The 21,329-nt window shown below is 47.6% G+C and overlaps 1 protein-coding gene across 3 annotated transcripts in view; it reads left to right on the top strand.

Moving 5' to 3' along the window:
* NCSTN (nicastrin) overlaps window positions 1–21,329 on the top strand; it is a 1,205,995-nt gene that overhangs the window by 1,134,208 nt on the left and 50,458 nt on the right. For all 3 annotated transcript variants that reach the window (XM_069635427.1, XM_069635426.1, XM_069635429.1), the window contains 2 exons: window positions 11,742–11,896; window positions 12,203–12,412. In XM_069635427.1, the coding sequence (XP_069491528.1) occupies window positions 11,742–11,896; window positions 12,203–12,412 (365 nt within the window). The remainder of the gene's footprint in view (window positions 1–11,741; window positions 11,897–12,202; window positions 12,413–21,329) is intronic.

The raw sequence follows: 21,329 nt of genomic DNA, 5'->3' as shown, positions 1-21,329 counted from the left end.
GAGAACTATCGCCCTATAGCACTTCTAGACGTGCTTGGCAAATTATTTGGATCCCTACTTCTGGAAAGATTCCAATTATGGGTACAATCTTCAGGGTGCTCAGACCCATATCAATTGGGGTTTGTTAAAAGCTCACGATCCCTAGTAAATATCTTAACTCTGAGCGTCATGAAGGCAAAGATCTTGGATGGCGCACCTAGAATATTTTTGGCATTTGTGGACTTAAGCCAAGCCTTTGATAGCGTGAACAGGGAAAGGCTATGGGAGAAGCTAACTACGTGGCGATGCCCTGACTCAATTCTAGAACCGATCAAATGCTTATACTCTGACACCTCAATGCAAGTGTGCCTTAGCGGCGCGGGCCAGCTGTCTAAAGAAATCAAGACCTTGCGAGGTGTCAAACAGGGCTGTCCGTTAGCGCCTGCCCTATACAATGCCTATATGGGAGAGATTGGGGCCCACGAAAACAACATAAGAGCCATCCCTCCTAAAATAGGCAACGACAAAATGAGTCGCCTACCTTACGCAGACAACATTATTCTGCTTGACCAGATGGCCATCGGCCTCCAATGCAGACTCAACGCCTTATAAGAATATCTAAGAGAAAACGATCTTGAAATGAACACCAACAAAACAAAAATCATGCAGAAACACCATAAACACAAAGAGAACGGACAATGGTTCATAGAAGGGAAAAAGGTGGAAAAGGTAACACCTTTTACATACTTGTAACTATCAACTGCAATCTGCAAGAAACAGCAACGCAAGAAACTCTATGGGCCAAAACAAAATGCTTAACAGCGCAAAAAATGAAAATGGATGGAAAATACTGTCGATTTTCTCTGCAACCTGCCATCAACCTTTACAAAGCTAAAGCCATCCCGGCCATTACCTATGGCACTGAAGCGATGCCTGCCATCACTGACAGTATATGGGCCCGACTTGAGGGGTTTTACTGGAAAAAAACTCTGAACTTACCCGCATCAACTCCGATAGCTTCAGTGAGGAGAGAACTAACTCTGGTATCTCTAAAAGCAACTGTGCTGTTAAACGGCTGATGCTCTTTCGCAAAACCCGAAACTCCAAACTCAAATTATTTGAGATAATACGTGAGGAAGCCAAAAAAGAATCTAACAAGATGCTGATACGCTGGACACAGAAATACTGTGACTTGCTCCAGGAGATCGGAACCTCGGAGACGGAGCTAGAACAAAACCCCCAATAAAGTAAAAGCCAGACTAAAAGACTGGGACTGGATACAAACACTCCAGGAAGCGGCAAAAAATAAACTTACTCAACATCTCCCAGTGAACTACAAAAGGTCAACATCACTGTAGAATATCTGTTACAGTTCCCTAACAAGGGCATTCGTTCAACCTTCCTCGGAGCTCGTCTAAATTTGCTAAAAACAAACGAGATCCTAGCGATAAGAGGACTCTACTCCACCAAAACATGTCGATTTTGTAAGAGAGAAGAGACTGTGGAAACAATCAAACACTTACTTTTGTCGTGTAAAGGAACAACTACTAACAGACAAATCCACATGGGACATCTATTCAAAGCCTCTCACATTCTGGACGAAACATATTGGTGGAACCAATTTATGAGTGGCAAATCCACAAAAACAGTAATCACTGTGGTAAGATTTTTTCAAAGCTTGGGTCTGCATAACATGGCTAAAGACGCCTCAGAACAAGGCCCAAGTATGCAGTCTTTGCAGGAGATATGACATTGCCTTCAATAAAAAGAAAATAAAGTTTTAACCAACACCAACTCAATGGGCACACAAATCTTGTAAAAACTGTATCAAACAGATAAGTCAAGAATAAAAAAATTAAAAATTGAAGTACGGTGGGTAGTGGGAGAAACTCTTGTGTTGGATTCAGGGCTCTGCAGTGGAAGGCATGTCCGGTGAAGTATCCATTTGATTGGAAGGCAGTAGCATGCACAGAGGTTTGGATTGATGTGTTTTTAGCCTGTTGATTGTGTATTTTGGGAGTCCCAAGGTAAAGGCTGTTGGCACAGCCTAATATTGAGAGTATGAGTGCAGTAATTGCCATTGTCCTGTATGTGACGGTCAGGTGTAGGGTATGATGCATCTGATCATTTAAAGCTGCTGCTTACACTGGCTTCAACCTGTGCAGTGCAGTGCAATGCAATTGTTCATCACAATGCCAACATTTCTCCCGATTGCCGTGGACAAGCAGCAGGTTCACATTTCATCTGGCTAGGGAATTGGTATGGGGGTGTGCAGCAAATCATAAGATTAGCTGTCATTGGGTTGAGTTTGTCTGTAGTCGTCCAGGAGTCAACACATGCTAGGCATTGCTGAGGTTTAGTGCATTTGTTGTAGAGTCGATTGTGAGCTTGTTGAAGAGTTGTTTAGTGTCAAGATGGGGGTGGGTGGGGTCCTGTAACCGTTGAAGAGTAGAGGCAATGGACTGGTTCCTTGGGGGACTCTGCATTTTAACTTGCGGAATATGATATGACAGGGGCCATGTGTGTTGTTTCTGTCCTCTGTCAAGAATGAGGCAATCCAGCATAAATTATTCAAACAGAAGGGCGTGGATATTAAGCCCACTCCCTACCCTTTGTTTTATTAAAGTTACTTCCTTCATATTAAGTACAGCAGGTAGACAAGCTGCAAAATACTCAGGGGGTCATCATGTGTTGGGCGGTAACCCTTAAATGCAGCGGTAGCGCTATTACTGCTGCATTTTAGCGTCTGCCACATCATGGGTTTGGCAGTATTTACCCCCACCTCTGAGCTCGGAGGAAATCCGCCAGGAATTTGCTGATTTGTGGCGCTATTAACGCGTGGTAATACCGCCAACGGTAATTGCGCCGAAAATTCCCCATTGTGTCCAATGGGGAATTCCTGAATGGGCCCAATGGGGAAGGACCGGTCTGCCAAACCCCTGATCCAGCGCTAATAGCGACCGGGATACTGCCCAACTCGTGATGTGGCCCCTTGTCTGGACTGTAATTCACTAGACAGTCCTATGAAATAAACAGTGAGGCCTAGGTGATTAGGTAATATGCGCTTGTTCTTTGTTTTGGATGAATTATGGCTTCAAAAATATCCTTATACCTTGTGTATTTATTATTATTGTATGTACACCACATATGCATGTTTTAACTGTGCCCTCAAAAAAATAACGTATATACTAATTTGAAAAGCATGTTCAAAGTGCCAACATTGTCCTAATGAAGTATGTGCTTGTATTTTACCCAATCCTGCGCTTTTATAATTTTGATATCAAAACCAGTGCAATTTTCTTTCAAAATTGTGATATTGATATCAGAATTCTTTTCAATTCTTATCATCATTACTCAACTATATACAATTTATTGAATGGGTATTCATAAAGTGCCTGTGCAGCAAATGGTGTTTCAATAGTATTATCTGTTCATTTCATTCATTGATTTTCACAATGACATATTCATCATAGGTATCCTATATGTTCTTATACAGATTCTGTTAATTTCCATAATATTTTGTCCGTGATCAAAGATCTATGCTATTCCTCATATTGTGATTGAATGGAGGAAACGTTCTGTGATATCTGCTTTGCGACTCATTGCTAATTTTTTGTTATCCAATCTGGTACCTTTATCTCTGTTGGAGTTCATAGTATTGTACCATATTTCTAATATCATACCTTCATTTGTTGATTCATCATCATCACAAGGCGTTATTCAACATATTCATTGATATTGATATTTATATTGATATTTTATTTGTATCGCGCTCGTACACAAGTGTTTCAGAGCGCGACGAGTTCAGGGAGCAGAACAAAGGAGAACAAAAATCAACTATCCTACTAGGCCCAGTGACATTGAGAATGCACAAGTGCATGGAAGAGTGAGAGGGGTAAGTGCAAGGGAGGGGGGGAGAGGTAGAAAGTGCTGAGCAAAATACAAATAAGTAAATCGAACATGAATGAATAAATAAATAAATAACAAAAGGCAACAAACAGTGGTAGTGCAGCCAGCAAGTGCTAGAAATAAGGCAACAGGCAGGGTGCGTCTGAATAAGTGCAGAAAAGGAAAGGGGGGGCCTGTAGGGTTACAGAATACAGACCCTAGTGCAAGGAATTGCCCAGAGGCAGTGCGGGTGGGTGGCAGTGTGAGCAGGTACCTGGGCCCTAAAGACAGAGTGAGACCAGGTGCACGATGCCAATACAGAACTGATCAACAGGGGAGAGGAGGTGAGAAGGCAGAAGCAAAGAGGAAGGTCTTGAGGTGTTTCCGTAACCGGAGGTGGTTCTCCTCAAGTTTTAGAGTGGCAGGGAGGCTGTTCCAGAGGGAGTCCCCAGCCAAAGACGGAGATCTACCCCTAGCTCGTTTCTTAGAAAAACGGCTGGCCCTGAGGGAGTTAGAGGTGGAGGAGCAAGGACTTGAGAGGGAAGGTATTTACGGAGGGACAGCTGAAGGTATTTTGGACCCAGGCCCCAGAAAGCCTTGTGGACAATGTAGAGGATCTTGGAATTAATCATTGCAGCCACTGGGAGCCAATGAAGAGATTTCAGGGCTGGAGAGATACGATCCTAGAGCTTGGGGCCAAGGACAAGTCTCGCAGTCCAGTTCTGGTTTTGTTGCAAAGGGCGGAGAGTCGAGGCAGGTAGATTTAGAAAGAGGCTTTTGCAATATTCCAACCTTGAGAGAACCAGGGCTCGAGAGACAGTGAGCTTCTGGGGGAAGGAGGGGAAAGGCAGAATACCTCTAAAGAGGTGCAGTAGGAAGTTTGACTTTTTTTAGACATCAGAAATGTGGGCAGAGAAGGAAAGCGTGGATTCAAAGATTACCCTGAGGTTCTTGGCCTCGCAGGTGGGGCTAGGTGGAGAGCCAAGGGAGGCCAGGCAGAGAGTGACAGGAAAGGAGGGTGAAGGTGTGCCGATGAGGAGAATCCCAGTCTTGCTGGCATTCAGGCAGAGATCATTGGTGGCACACCAATCCTGAATGGCTGATAGGCAGTCAGAGATGAGAGATGGAGAAGAGGTGGCCTAGGGAAGCCTTAAAATGAGTTGTGTCGTCAGCATAGCACTGGAAATTTGAGCAGAAAATGGCAATGCGGTGGGCGAGAGTTGCCAGGTATTGGTTGAAGAGCGAGGGTGAAAGGTTGGGTCTCTGGGGAACACCGCGGGTAGAGAGGGAGATAGAGGAAAGGAAGGACCCAAGTTGGGCCTGGGAGGGTCGATCAGAGAGGAAAGAGGTCAACCAGGCCAGAAGCTGATCGGTGATGCCCAGGTTGTCATGGAGACGGTTGAGCAGGATGGTATGGTTGACCGTGTCGAAGGCAGAAGAAAGATGGAGTAGGATGAGGACAGAGGGAATGTTAGAGTCAAGCTTCAGGGATGTTCAAGAGAGCAGTTTCCATGCTTCTGCTAGCTCTAAATCCAAACTGATGGTCGTGGAGACAGCCAACAGAATCATAGTGGAGATTAAGCTGAGAGATGGCTAGCTTTTCCAGGAGTTTGCCCAGAAAAGGAGTAATGGAAATTGGGCGATAGTTAGCCGGGTGTCAGGTCACTGTCAGGTTTTATTTAATTAATTGAAGATTGTTATTTTAGATTTGAGAGTGTTAATACAATAATTTGTTTTGCCTTAACTCTATGATTCAGAGTAATGAGAGCTTCCCAGGTCAAGATGGCGACTCTCAGCATAATTTGCAACAAGCCTTTTGATTGGATGGAGTGAATGAAAGACAGGTGGAGAACATTTTAAACTGCCTTTCATTGTCAGCAACTCAACTGAGAGGATTAATGTTTATGAGCTTATGTGGAGAAACTTAAAATTTCAAGTTTTTAGGAGTTAACTTTAAGATAACAGAAGCAGGAAAGAAGCAGGAAAGATCCAGGAAGCCATTAGGAGTCAAGTCATATGATTTGGAGACACGAGCTAAGTGAACCTTTAAGTTTTCTATGGATATTTCACAGATTGACATTTGGTGTTCATCATAATATAGTTATAATTATTTTTTAATTGTTTTATTTGTAAAAGTAACTACAAAGTTTAATTCTGAAAAGAGCAGGAGCAAAAGGATTTGTTGAACTAAAATTTACACCTGAAACGCTTCTGGAGTTGTTAATGCATTTTTAAAACAGAGAGTGACTTACCAGTGCGAGCGAGTGGTTGTCGGCCGCCGATGTATTGGAGGAGTTTTTCTTATAGAGAAACTCTGACGTGGAGTTAACGCGTCGGGAAGGTAATTTCCCATTAACTGCGCAAGTGTTAATGGTTTAGGGAAGAACGTTGTATGGTACAATTTAAATCTGGAGTGAGCACGCACGCGTACTGAAGACAAAACTGTACATTTTATTATTTGTGTTGTTCAAATATAGGGTTTAGCATTTACCTACTAGTGTAACCGTGGAGAATCGCCAGGAAACTGTCAAAACCTGTGTAGGGTTTAATACGCATGCGCGTCTCTGAACTCATTACAAATCCAAGTGCATGCGCCGTACGGAGATACTATAATACTAACAATACTAACACATGCACGGTCCAGAATCTCACAAGACAGATGACATGTGCGCAGTAAGGAGATTAGTTAAGTTATCAGGGGAGTGAGGTCCGGAGTTTGTTTATGTGTGAAATCATACGCGTTCAGATTGTAGCTAACAAGAATCGGATTCACGTCTCACAAAAAGCTCATTACGCTTCGCCCTGATTCTCTTGGCTCTCATTTAAACAGACAATCCATTTAATGTGCATGTTCAGGCGTATTACTCTGGAATAAGACAAACTATTATGCACAGATAACACAGAGAATTTACTTTGAAGTTTTTGACAAGAAGGAAGCAATCGAACATTTCTGTTTCAGTCAACTTTATTTCAAGGAAGGTAGAAGCAGATGTTCGTTCTCTTGAATGCAGTCGATAAGTAAAAATCCTCAGGGCTTTCAGTTGAGGATAGCCAGGTTAAGAAAACAAGCTACACACAGAGCCTGGCGACTTTATTTTATCCCATTTTCCCCTTTTACCTTAGAGGTGTATCCATCTTAGCTGTCTTTACTTTAGTTTAGTGGATGACATTTCTGGGGGATTATGGGGGTTCAGCAGCTTCTGCGGACATCCTTCTGGATCAAGCCTGACACCGGGCAAGAAGGATCAGCTGTGGGTTTCTTGAGAAGAGGATGCACAAGAGAGTGTTACAGAGGGGAGGGGATGGGAGGGGAAGGCTCCTGAGACAAAGGAGAGGTTTCAGAAATCGGCCAGGGCAGGAGCGAGGGTCTCAATGTGGTCCTTTATGGTTTTAGAAGAACAGGGATGAACCTGTTTTGACGAGACTTTCATAGATCGGACTTATCTAGCGACCTCGTCCGGGGAGAAAAGAGGAAAGGATGGGAAAGAGGGTGGGGGGGGGTGGCTGAAGGAGGGTCGTAGTTCACAGGAGGAGGGGAGGGGAGGGGAGGGGAGGAGAGGGTGGACAGTATGTCCTGGGTCTTTTAGATAAAATGAGGCGCAAGGGCCGTGCAAAGGGTGTGGGAGGCGACAGGAGTGGTAGAGACTGCAACAGGGTTTGCCAGCTCTTTGCAGATTTTAAAGAGTTCGGCCGTGTTGTTAGATGCTCAGAGACACTGGCTTGGATGTGGGCTCTCTTCTTATTGTGGACAGAGAGTCGGTATTGCCTTTGGAGCAGGCGACGGGCCAGTTTGTCAGAGGATGAACAAGAAGCCCTGTTGAGATGGATTTCTGAAATCTGACCTGCTGGGAAGAGGTTCAGAAGGCCCGCCTAGTTTCTTGGAACCGGGTAACCTTCTGGACAAGCCAGACCAATCAAGGTAGCATTGGCGGCGGTCAAGACTAGGTCTCAGGAGTGGTGAGGGTGACTGAAAGACCTCAATGAGCACACAGAGTAAAGGACACTTACAAATTATCACTCCCAGTCATGGGTATATATATTAAAAGTAAAAATGCATTTATTCAAGGCCTTTGAGTTTCAACACAATAGTTCCTGACAGTAACACTTTCAAACCAACGCAATCCTACTAAAATACATATATACAAGACCAAGTAGCCTAAAGGGTTAATGTACAAAATGGGTCCACAACATAGAAAGGGAAGGATGCAGGCAGTGCAAAGAGTATTTATGCAGTTCTGCAGAAATCACAATCCTAACTGAAAGACAGTCCAGTCCCTTAGAAGAGGGGAGCCTTTTGCTCAAATGTACTTGCAATGCTGGCGCACGCAGTAGTGCAGGGTCTGTAGCAGCTCAGGAAGGTGGGTGAGGTGATGCAGAATAGGTTCCCACTATTTGTAGATGGTCTACCCAAAGGGGCAGAGCAGGTTCCAAGAGTTGGGAATGGGTCGATAGCTCAGGGTATTTACAGAAAGGAGAGGGGCCCTCAGGGGCCACTTGTGCGTAAAAACAGGTGGATGCGCTAGGGGTCACCGGTAAGGGTTGCAAGTACTCACCGACCCCTGGCACATTCCGGACCAAACTTTGGCAGTAAAGTCCAATTCGGTTGCAGGTTCAAATGCAGCAATTCTGCGGCTCTGTGGCTTTCAGTGACAAAGTTACTGCCTTGATTCCCAAACGGGACATTGGTGATTTCTCCGCTCTTGGTGGATGGATCAGGCCAGTTTCACTGTAGCAGGCTTCAGGGCACAGGGGGGCACAGCTGCAATGCACTGGCAAAGTTTGTCACCATGGCTGAGCGACACAGTAACTGTGTGTACTGCGGTTCGGGCGCTCTCTCGTTACTTCAGACCTGGGAATGCCAAGTGTGCGAAATTCCGTGTGAGAGTGCCATGAACACAGAGCTTACGATGTACCAAGTTTCAAGGGCCTCCTCGTAACAGTGGCAGTATCAGAGAAAGGCTCCTGCACAAGCTGATCAGCCCACTGGTTGGCCCAGGGACACTTCTGAGAAGGCTTAATTATATGGTTTGATGAAGGTGCCGAGAATAGTTAGTCCCACTGTTCCAATGGGTCGAAGCGCCTTTGCAGACCTTCTAGTTCGATCGGATGCGGAGGGGTCCTCCAGTGGGACGACAGTGGGCTCAGGGTGTCAAACCTTGCAGCGGGTCACCAGCGGTTCCTTGACTCAGCTTCTTAGTTTCAGGATACTTCGATCCTATCCATCGTTCAGTAAGAACTCCAGAGCTCAACATGGTATAGGTGTTTGGAGCCCTCTCTTATCCAGAATTTCCTTCGCGCCAAAACGAAGAGGACCCAATGGGAGATCTGCTCACATAAAGGCACACCATACGTGGACCAATCATGGACCACAGTCGTCCCAGGCATTCACAGCAGGCCAGACTCTGGCAACGAGGATGTGTATTGGAACCAGACAGTCCAACCCACATCCTGGAAGCACACACCCAAGGCATGCAGAAGCCCAAGAAAGCTTGGCGTTTCGCAGGAGAATGCATGCTCAAATAAGGACTGACCCGGTTCGGCTCGATTTGGGGAAGGTGAAGGAGCAAAATGGCCAAAGGACAAGACAAAGAACCTCATGGCATGGCCATTTTGGAGCCAGGCCACCTATTTGTGCCAAACGCGGTAAATGCGGTTTATCTTGCAGGAAACGGTTACAATTATATGAAAAGATAAGATGCCACCAGCCCTGTCCAAGGCACATCTGCACTTCTCCTAAAAAATCCTTCGAGAGTATCTAGGGCCTTTAGAAATGACAGGAAGACCCAATTGCACTGCACTTGCAACATTGACAAGGACTATGGGGAAACAGAGTCTCCCGGTACTGTCCGTCTGTAAGGGCATGTCAGTTTCCCCATCAAAAAGTGAGCGAAAAGCCCAGGGGAGTGCAGCAGAAGGCTGTGCTCCACTGACGGTGTGTAAAACAGCAGCAAGAAGTTGGGGGGGTTACACAACTGGAGGGAAAACTTCACATAATTGGGAATCTTTCCTAAGAAGCCCTCCATTTCCTCTCAGCCGCCCTACACTTAAGTTTAAGTGTAGCTAGGTCAAAGTCATACCAAGAATTGCACTTGGCTTTGGGCTTCAAACGGATCCTCGACATGAGCAAGAGCATCAAGAGTATCAGAAATAGAAGAGTAGAGCATGGACAAGGCTGTGTCAGGATGTGAGTCAGCCATAGGTGGCGGAGAAGAGACAAGGGCATCGGGGACGATACCTTGCTTGATGGTTACATTGAGGCATGACGATAAGGCAGGGCCTAGACAGGGGTGCTTAGTTAATGCTTTGACATTTGTGGGTGGAGAGCTCAAGACTTGCAGCGAGCCTGGTGTATTGCAAGGGTTGAACGTGGTGAGGAAAAACCTTGGTGGGATAGTGACAAAAGGCTGTGTTGGGGTAGGTAATTCTGGCGGTGCCTTATCACTTGTTTGGTATGGTGGAGTTGATTCTTTCCTCGCCAGATTATCTTGAGTCTGAATGATTGTTACTGGAGTGTCTTTGTTTTGAGTCGCTGAGTTCTTGAGATCTTGTTGGTGTGGTGTTGCAGGTTGCAGGGTACTTCCTTTTGTTGACGATTTCCTCTTCACCATGTTCAGATTTTAGTTGTTTTGCCAAATTGGCCTTTTTTTAACTTTATAGTTTCCATTCTGTAGAAAGCTTTGTGGTAAGTCAGTTTGTGTCTAGAATGCTGATTTGCTATAGATTATCACTTTCCACCACACCTCATTTTAATCTTGTTCTTATATTTTTTTGATGGTTTGTTTGAGCATTTGCATTTGTGCCCTTTGACTCTGCTTACCCTCAGTGATTTTTCTTCTTGCCATCACTTCCACGCAGTGGTTGAGCGAACACCAAAAGGAAAATCTGAGGGTTAGATTGTCCTTTCTTTCCAAGGTACTGATAGATTTTAATCTCTCCCAGAAGATCATTCATCTGGTTTTCTTCCCACCACCTCATGATTCTACAGCAACAGAGAGCTTTCATCGTCTGGGCTCCAAGAGAGTTCTGTAACAATATGTCTCTGACCTGGGACATCGGAAAGGAAAACCAAATCGTGGTTGGCTTTGCCAATGCTCGGTTGGGTGTGGATGATCTTGTCCAGATGGAATGTTGTCTGTATTTCACAGTAGTACTATTGCCAACACGTCTCCACAGATGTTACTGCTTATTCAACCATTCAGCTAAGGATCGGGCTGCTGCCTAATCTTTGCAAAGGGGTGTTCTTGTGGTGGAAATCTGTCGGGTGACTACGTGGGCATAGTTTAGCATGTTTGCCAAGCACTGTTGCCTGATTTCTTTATCAGGCCAGGATGCCTGCTTTGGTCATGTGGTCCTTCATTGTTTCATGGTGTAGGCCATGGTTCCTCCCTTGACTACCTCCTCCGTGATCTTTATTACTTTGGGACTATTTATAAATGGAGGAATCCATGGGAGGAAGAAATCCATCAGAAGAAAAAATTGCTTACCTTTGGTAAGGTTCTTTCTGATGGATTAGTCCTTCCTCTTGGTTTATTTGTTAACTGTGGTATTTATGCTGTTACACAGCAACTTAGGGTAGGGAAAACTTGCTGGACTGAGGTCATGGTGTGCAGCCAGGCTTCCTATATGCCACCCATGATGCCAAATCCAGGGTTGTGCGTGACAGCAAATGCCAAGAAGTGCTAATGTGCACCCCTTTGGCTATCGAAAATGTTTCTGAAGCCAAGCGTGCACCTCGAGGATAAGAATTGTGTGAGGAAGGTCAAATCCATCAGAAAACATTACTGGGCGTAATTTGTTTGATTGGCAGCTTTGATACCCCATCCTGTAACACATTGTTTACAATGTATTTCTCTTATTTCCTCCATCTCCTTTAGAAAATAAGGCTCCTCAATACTATGTGTCGGTTAACAGCCCAGCCCGACCCACTTCCCTTGTAAGGTTTGTCCTAGCAAACCTTACTGGCACAGTGGTCAACTTCACCAAGGAGGAGTGCCAGAATCCCAAGGACAGCAGTAATCCTGAGAAGCATGTAAGTTGCCCACTGGCTGTGGAAAGGACTAGAACAGTTGAAACATTTTTTCTTGAAGTGGTGGGCATTCAGAATTGGTGTGCAAAAAGTAAATAGGCCCTGAAAAGGAATGGTGTTCTATGAAACAGTGGATCAGGACTTGTGTCTGCATAGAGTATGTATTTATGATTCAGATGAGGCATGGTGGAAAGAGATGAGTTGCAGGTAATGGTAAAGGGGATTAATCTACTTGACAATATTACATAACAGGATTAGGAGATGATTGGCATGATCTACAATGTGTCTAAGAACATTTCTTTATTCCAGCTTTATGAATATTTATGGGTACCCGGCTCTTTTGGTAACTCCACAACAAGAACACCATTCTGCGTAAGGACAGTGGCACACTTAAGTAAGGCAGTGTCTCCTGCATTTGACCTAAATGATTGGGGGTCCACCGAGTACTCCACATGGACTGAAAGTCGCTGGAAGGAAATCAGAGCCAGAATATTTTTGGTAGCGAGCCATGAGCTTGAGGTGAGTTTTTCCTGTAGATAATTCCACATAGCCTATTGTGTACCAACGTGTGTGTGATGGTGGTTATGTTTAATCAGCAAGGCATTGGTGAATATGATAGGAGGTGAAATTATCCCATGTTTGATAATGTCCAAATCTTTCTACCACTTAAAAGATTTTATTGTGTGGGCCTTTGATTGGCGTTCTGGTTCCAGGCAACCCAAACAAACTGGGCTTGTGATTGAAATTTAGCTATCATTGTTTTACACCGACGGGTGCTTTGCTTGTTTTCTATTATTGTTTGCGCTAATGTGTACCTAGTGTACCGTTTCATTGTATCCCAGAACTAAGACGTGCAGGGAAATGTATCTAATTTCTTTAAACATCTGCATTACATGCTGGTATTGTCAAGAATAGTTAAAAACTTCAGTCATTTGCCAAAAACTAGAGTAATTATATTGATATTTAGCACATGCTTTTCAGGACTGATGCTTCTTAATGAAGGTTTGCTAGTCCTAAGCTAATTGAATCTCTCAATTACCCCAACAATTCTATTAACACAAAGAAAAAATAAAAGGCTAAGGGCTTCATCACAAGGCTGGCGGTAACCCTCAAGTGTCTGTAACGGAATTAGCACCGCCAATACCGCTCTGCCGGATCATGAGCCGGCGCAAATACCACTGATTGTATAATCAGCCAGTGCTATTACAGAAGGCCACATGAGGTGCAAACACAGCCTCATCACAAGTCCATGTTTGCCGATATTGGTGCCGAAAACCAACGCTAATACTGACGAAATACGGCGCAGTTGCCTCCAGCTGGAGCCTGAAATGAATCCACAGGTGAACCCACTCCACCCCAGAGGGCTACCCCAAACACTGTTTGCAACACCATGCTGCCACTAGCCTCTGTGAGCTGTGCCTGGAAGTAGAGAGGCAGGACAACCAGGCCAGGGCACAGGGAGTACAGGGGGCTGTTGGGGGGGCTATGGGGGGTTGAAGGAGGAGGAAGAGGAGGAGGAGGAGGAGGAGAGGAAGGAGGTGGTGGTGGTGAGCCCAGGCAAGGCGTGCACCGATCCCCAACGTTAGGCCCTCACCCTGGACCCTCACCGCCAGCCAGTTGGCCAACCTATACCACCTCAACAGGGAGACCATAACAGAGCTGCTCACCACAATACACGCTGACATAGGGAGCAGGATCAATATCCGGACAGCTGTGCCCCCAACGCTGAAGCTAGTGTCTGTCCTACAATTCCTCGGAACTAGCACCTTCAAACACTCAGTGGCCATGATGCACGTATTAGCACAGCTCACATTCTTTGAAGTGTTGGGCGAGGTGCTTGAAGCCTGCCTGCGGCAAGTGCAATGCCACATCTCACTGTTTGCCACCCCAGCCCTGGTCAATGCCATGAAGGCACAGTTCTATGCCATTGCCCAAATGCCAAATGTGATTGTTGCACTGGACTGTACCCATGTTGTAGTGGTGGCCTCCCAGGCCCACAAAGCAGTGTACCGTAACTGCAAGCACTACCACTCCCTGAATGTGCAGGTGACCTGCAACCCCAACCTGTACATCACCCACTGCTGTGCCTGCTATCCTGGTTCCACCCACGATGTCATGGTCCTACGGAACAGCACACTACCAGGATACATGGAGAGGCAGAGAGGACGACAGACCTGGATAGTAGGTGATTAGAAAAGCCAGCGCATATGCGCTGTGAAGCACATGCCCAAATGTTACAGTACAGGCCAGGGAGCATGCACATGATGGACCTACCTGCATGGAGAAGCTGATGTACACATAGCAACTATAAACATCCAACATGACTACATGTACCACAATGCAACATGCACTTACCAAAGCAATGGTGACATATGGCCACATCTCCTCACACAAGAACAACCCTGCTCGTACCACAGCCATGCACGCATGTGCGACCAGCCCACAATGGCGAGCTGGCGGACCCAGATGCTATGGGAGGGCCCATGGGAAACCCAGCAATACCGCATTCACAGTGGAAATACACTGCCACATGACAGCCAACTTGTCAGCTGCACATGTCACTGACGCACACCTCATGTAACATATGCTGCAAGGTTCATGGGAAGCAGAAACAATGCATGACACAAGTGACACAGCATGCAGAGTCGTAGATTTGACACATTCCATGAAAATAATGCCCATTTGCAATCACAAGTACTCCATTGCTCTGATATTGTGTAAGCCCACCCCCACACCTTACACCATGACTAATGCCTGTGCCTCCCCCCATGCAAGTGACTCCGAATACCCGCAGCTGCCGTGGTTAATGAACCCTGGGCGTGATCCACAAACACTGTAGAGTAATACCTACAATCATGCTCACATCAGGACCTGTGTGTGCATCGAGCGTACCTTTGGCCTCCTGAAGGCATGTTTCCGCTGCCTCGGCTGCACCAGTGGAGCCCTGATGTACGCTCCAGAGAAAGTGGGTAAAATTGTGCTTGTGTGTGCCATGCTGCATAATATCTGCCTGAAGAGGAATGTCCCGCTACCCCCTGATGTGGACATGCCACCCCTAGAGGATGAGGATGCAGTGCCTGTGGCAGAGGCAAATGCACGCATTGTCAGAGATGTGGGGGATGGGAGATTGGCCCGCCAGGAACTGATAGACAATTTCTTCTGACACTTTAACATGGCACACCACACGCCATGCACGACTGCGTGACACTCGCCTCCATCAATAAACACGACAATCAGGAATGTCCTTGCATTGATGAAGTTTAACAGTTTTAATGTAATTAAGTGCCCCAACTATCCCCCTCCCACCATCAACTCCCCAGCACAAAATCCCCCATCCAACTTCCCAGCACACAATCCCCCCACCAACTTCCAGCACACAATCCCCCCTCCCCCACCAACTCCCCAGTACACAATTCCCCCCTCCCACCTCCCCTCACCAACTTCCTAGCACACAAACCCCATCCTCCCACCAACTTCCTAGCACACAATCCTGCCTCCCCCACTGACTCCCCAGCATGGCCACACATGGCAATTATTGTCCCAGAGTCCTTCACGACCATGGCCTTTCCTCCTCCCCACCCCCGGGCTCCTGGTGATTTTGGGCACAGAAGGCGCTGCGACTGTCTCTGTGGCGTACACTGCTGTGACCCTTGTGGGTGGGGTTGAAGTGGATGGGGTGAGCCTGTCCCGAGGTTTTGCTGCAGTTGCACCTCCGTGCTCTGCCTGATGGCCTCAGCCAGTGCAGGGACGCCTTCTGTCATATCCCTGACCCGTTCGGCATGCATTGTCAGGGCAGACATGTTGACTGTTGTCTCGGCTCTGTAAGAGTGCACGCACAACTCTGCGGGTAGCCCCCTGGATGCTGTCCCTAATGGCCTGTAGGTTTGCAGAGTGCGTGTGGCCAATCTCCTCTATCTCCCGCTGTCTGTGGTCCATGTCCTCGAGCCTCCACAACAGCATGCTGCATGTTGGAATGTGCTGTGTGGGTGAGGGGGCTCTACACTGGCCCAGGGCTGAATGCAGGGGAGCCATATGAGGGAGTATCAATGTCCGGATCTGGTGTTCGTGCATGCTAGCGGCATAGTGGGCTCTCCGCGGAGTGTCGGCACTGGCGGATTGGAGGGCTCTCCGGGGAGTGTTGGCGCTGGCGGCATGGAGGGCTCTCTGGGGAGTGTGGCCCTTCGGCAGGTGGTGACACCGGGCTAATGTCCCCCTGTGGCTTCTCATTCACCCTGCTAGCAGGTGTGAACTCAGTGTCTGTGCCTCCGACTGCGGGTGTGGGTGCAGTGTGCCCTGCACTGCTTCTGGTGGCCTGTGGTGTGGGCGTTGCCTGACCCGAGCTGTGCTACGGCATAAGGCGCCGGAACCTCTGCCTTGGTGTGTGGCCTGTGTTAGCCTTTGCAGGGTGGTGGTGGTGGCAGACGTTGAGGGCCTGGAAGTGCCCTCCCTGATGGGCCTGCAACCTCCTCCCCCTCCTCCACTAATGCCTCTGGCGATGCATGAGTGACTGTGGGGGACTTAGGAAATGTTGCCAGGTATGGTTTCCCCACGTGTGTTGGCATGCAAGGCATAATTGCTATGGTACAGTGTGTGACCCCACATATATGGGCAAATGGACATGGTTGGTCATGGGAGAATGCATGTGGGCCCAGCGTCATGGGGTTGCTTGTAGTGATGTGTGTGTGACCCATGGCCTGTTGGTCTTTGCCCTGTCTGTGGGTGGGGCAGGGTGTCCATGCTGGGGCAGCTTACGTCTGACATGCATGCTTGTGGTTCTTTATGGCCCCACATCCCCTCCCTGTGTGGCACTCACGTGGTGGGTGTGGTGGTTGTGGGTTAGTCCATGGCAATGTCATGTCTCTATCGGGCACTGCTTTGCAGCCAGCAGGGCTGCACTGTGGTGCACAGTGATTGGCAAACTGGGCACATGTTGGTGTGTGGGACGTGTGCTTCCCTGTGGCTTGTCTGCCATGCTGACTTAAGGCAGGCCTACTGGACCCGCAGCATGCTGGTGTGTCTGCTGCACAGTGTTGTGGTCGCTCACGCACCTCAGTCCCGCTGTCACAGGGTGCGCCAGTAGAGGTATGGTGCGCATGGCATTTGTTTGGTTCACTTGCCTGCCCTTCCCGCTGCTGTGACAATCGGGGGTGCCCTTGGTGCCCTGACCCATGGCTGCTGTTGAGGGTGGCGGATGTGGCAGCCCGTCACTCTTCTAGGTCTGTTGACTTGTCTCTGTCCACTGGGGCATCTTATGCTTGGCTGTTATTTGTGCATGCATTTGTTCACTCACCTCCTGGCACCCGCCTCCGCACTACCACTCCCTCTATCCCTTTGAGGTCCAGCACAGTGCTGCATTTCTGCTCCCAGGCATTGAGGACCAGTGGCTCAACAGTGGCTCCACCAGTCGCCACGGTCTCCCGGAGGTGTTGGCAAAGCAGTCCCTGCACTTTGACCCTCAGGTCGTTCCACCACTTATGGCTGTCCTCTCCATCACAGGGTACGCTTGATACTGCTGTCACCTTCTGGCAGATGGAATTTCAGATGGCTGTCCTGCACTTCCCAGTGGGTTTTCCATTGGCGACTGCCATAAAGTTTCTCACAGTGGGCAATTATCTCATCTTGACGACCACCAGCTCCCCCTCGCTAAATTTGGATGTACACAGGCGATGTTCGGCCCCTTGCCCCTTATCCTCTCCTGGGATATTTTTGCTTCTTACCCGGACCGGATGGCTGCAGGCAGTGGAGATATTTAATGGATTGTGTTTTCCAAAATGGCTGCCGCAATGCTTCCCGTTCCGGCAGTGACACAATTTCCGCCGGCGCTGATAGTGCTGGGATTTTCGGTGGTAGCACTATTAGTGCCAGAGTCGGGGGCACGTTCACACCTAGTTGTGATGCAGCGCTAATTCCGCCACCCGACCCGGCGGTAACGCTATTGCTGCTCAGCTGTAATTGCGCCGGATTACTGCCAGACTTTTAAATAGTCTTATAAGGAATAGACAAAACAAAGTATTTATTCAAAGAGTTTTCAAGCTAAATAAACGGATAGCACCCTACTAGCCCGCCACCCAATCTAACCCAACCTGCCTCCAACTCGCCTTTCCCTTATATCCCCTCATGGTCTTGCCCTTTCTATTTTACATCACTTCCATTTGACCTTTCCCACCCCGTATGATATCACAATTCTTATTGTTTATCGTATTAGTCCATCCCCGGTCTCCATCTGGATCCTCACGTCATCTTCTTCCTGGTCAGTTGCTGTGGATTGACGAAATCCAGCATCCACCTCTTCAGACGATTGGTGTTGGGCCACTCGTCCCTCCCCCTGACATATTTCTGATGAAGAATAAGAACCCATTGTTTTGTCTACTCCAAACTGGTTGGATCCAAGATGGAGGCCCAAGTGGCCTTCACCCAGTACCTTCGAGAGCTCCTCAAAGCACTGTCTTAGCAGTCCTGCTGCACATGCTTAAATAGCAAAGCTCCCGGTGCTGGAACAAGTACTACAAAAGCCAATGGGTGGGGTTTCTCTATCCAATGTCCGCTAGGATTTAAAGAAAAATGATCTGCGCTTGAGCTTATTTACATGACAAATGACACTTCAGGTATTCAAATATTTTCTTATAATCGCATGTAGTTTCCTACACGTTCATTGCCTTTGCACGCAATTATGGCAAATATCACAGCACAAATCATATCCCCCACCCCTGGGGGTCCTCCACGTTCACAGATTCCCCTTTTGCAGTTATTGCTCGCAATCTGAATGACACCTGGCCTAGTAAGATCGTTGTCTGTCTCCCCTCTGTTCCCCTTCCCTTGCCTCGTCGCTCCTTGAAACACTTGTGTATAGGTGCGTTATAAATGCCATATCATATCATAGCACAACTGTTGTAACTAAACGTATTCCCTTATCTCATCCCCAGTTCAGCTGCTTTTCCTCTGCACAGGGAATTCTATCTGTTTCTACACTATGGTCCAATCCTGCTTTTCATTTGTGCAGGTAAACCATCTATCGCTACCAACATTAATGTTAATAGGTATTAGACTCCATTTGAATTGTAAACAAAATCCTAGCATAGTCGGATCATAAAATAGGCCTAGAGGCAGTCACCACTTCTGAGTTAGTGTTGTCAAAAATACAGTCCAAGGTGTGGCCTGCTGAATGCATTGACCCCACTACCGATTGGATCAGCCCTAGGATTCTAAAGGAGTCCAAAAAAGCCTAGGCTGGTACATTATCCCCCTCTTCAGCCCAGTAATTCAAATCTCCCAGCACACTGGCAGAGTGTGATTATTTGAGCTACCACATCCACCAACTTGGGTGTTATTGGATGGTATACCAATAAAAGGTCCACCAAGGCCATGACCGGACATTTTGCATGTAAAAGTTTGGAACCTTTGATACTGCTAATTTTCTTCAACGCCATTTTAAAACGAGCTCTGAAAATCTTTGCCACACCTCCATCCATATCTGATAAGTGGTTTACGACAATTGCAGAGTATCTCTGGGGTGCTATATTGTTCAGGGCCGCCATATTGATATTAATATTTTATTTCTATTGCGCTTGTACACGAGTGTTTCAGAGCGCGACAAGGCAAGGGAGGGGAACAGGGGAGAACAAAACAACGATCTTAGTAGGCCCAGTGACATTGAAAACACGCTAGTGCATGGGAGAGGGGGAGCTGAAAAGTGCATGGAAGGGGGGAGAAGTGGAAAGTGCGTAGCAAAGGAGAAACAGATAAATAATAATAAATAATAAAGGCAACAAACAGTGGTAGTGCAGCCAGCAATTGGCAAGTGCTGGGTTTAAGGCAGCAAACAGGGTAGGTCTGATAAGTGCAGGAAGAAAAAGGGAGGGCTTTATGGGTACAGATACAGACCCCAGTGCAAGGGGTGGCCAGGAGGCTGTGCGGGAGGGTGGCAGGGTGAGCAGGTACCTGGGCCAAGAGGACAGAGGGTGTCCAGGTGCACAGTGCCAGGAGAGAACAGGTCAGCAGGGGAGAGGGGGAGCGAAGGCAGAACCAAAGAGGAAGGTCTTGAGGTGCTTCTGAAACCGGAGATGGTTCTCCTCAAGTTTTAGAGTGGCAGGGAGGCCCCAGCCGAAGACGGAGATCTACCCCAGCTTGTTTCTTTGAAAAACGACCGACCCTGAGGGAGTTAGAAGTAGAAGAGCGAAGAGCTCGAGAGGGGAGGTATTTGCGGAGGGATAGCTGAAGGTATTCTGGACCCAGGCCCCAGAAAGCCTTGTGGACAATGCAGAGGGTTTTGAATTTAATCCTAGCATCCACCGGGAGCCAATGGAGAGATTTCAGAGCTGGAGAGATACGATCCCAGGGCTTGAGGCCAAGGACAAGTCTCGCAGTCCTGTTCTGGATTAGTTGCAGAGGGCGGAGAGTAGAGGAAGGTAGATTTAGAAAGAGGCTGTTACAATAGACCAACCTAGAGAGAACCAGAGCTTGGGAGACCATGAGCTTCTGGGGGAAGGAGAGGAAAGGCAGAGTACCTCTGAGGAGGTGCAGTAGGAAGTTTGACTTTTTAGAGACATCAGAGATGTGGGCAGAGAAGGAAAGTGGGAGTCAAAGATGACCCTGAGGTTCTTAGCCTCCCAGGTTGGAGTAGGAAGAGGACCAAGGAAGGCCGGCCAGAGAGTGAGGGGAAAGGATGCTGAAGGAATGCTGATGAGAAGTATCTCCGTCTTGCTGGCATTCAGACAAAGATCATTGGCGGCACAATCTTGAATGGCAGTTAGGCAATCAGAGATGAGAGAGGAGAGGAGGTGGCCGAGGCCAGCCTGAAAATGTGTTGTCGCACACGTAGCACTGGAAATTTAAGCAGTAAATGGCAATGCAGTGGGCGAGAGTTTCCAGGTATTGGTTGAAAAGCCAGGGCGGGAGGTTAGACCCCTGGGGAACACCACAGGTAGAGAGGAAGATAGATGATAGGATGGACCCCAGTTGGACATGGGAGGGTCGATCAGAGAGGAAAGTAGTCAGCCAGGCCAGAGCCTGATCAGTGATACCCAGGTTATCACGGAGACTGTTGAGCAGGATGGTATGGTTGACCGTGACGAAGGCAGAAGAGAGATAGAGGTGGATGAGGACAGAGGGAATGTTAGAGTAAAGGTTGGAGAGCAGATCTTCACGGATGTTCAGGAGAGCAGTTTCTATGCTTCTGGCAGCTCTGAAGCCAGACTGTTGGTCATGGAGACAGCCAACAGAATTGGAATGAAGGTTAAGTTGAGAGATGGCCAACTTTTCCAGCAGTTTGCCCAGAAAAGGAGTAATCGAAATTGGGCGATAGTTAGCCGGACAAGAAGGATCAGCTGTGGGTTTCTTGAGAATAGGATGCACAAGGGAGTGCTTGAGAGGGGAGGGGAGGATCTGGAGGCAAAGGAGTGGTTGCAAAAATCAGCAAGGGCCGGAGCGAGGGTGTCAT

This window comes from Ambystoma mexicanum, chromosome 1q, assembly GCF_040938575.1.
Source record: "Ambystoma mexicanum isolate Mex_15411 chromosome 1q, UKY_AmexF1_1, whole genome shotgun sequence".
Classification (NCBI taxonomy): domain Eukaryota; kingdom Metazoa; phylum Chordata; class Amphibia; order Caudata; family Ambystomatidae; genus Ambystoma; species Ambystoma mexicanum.
Note: the sequence above shows the minus strand (reverse complement) of the source record. Positions and strands in the feature narration are given on the sequence as shown.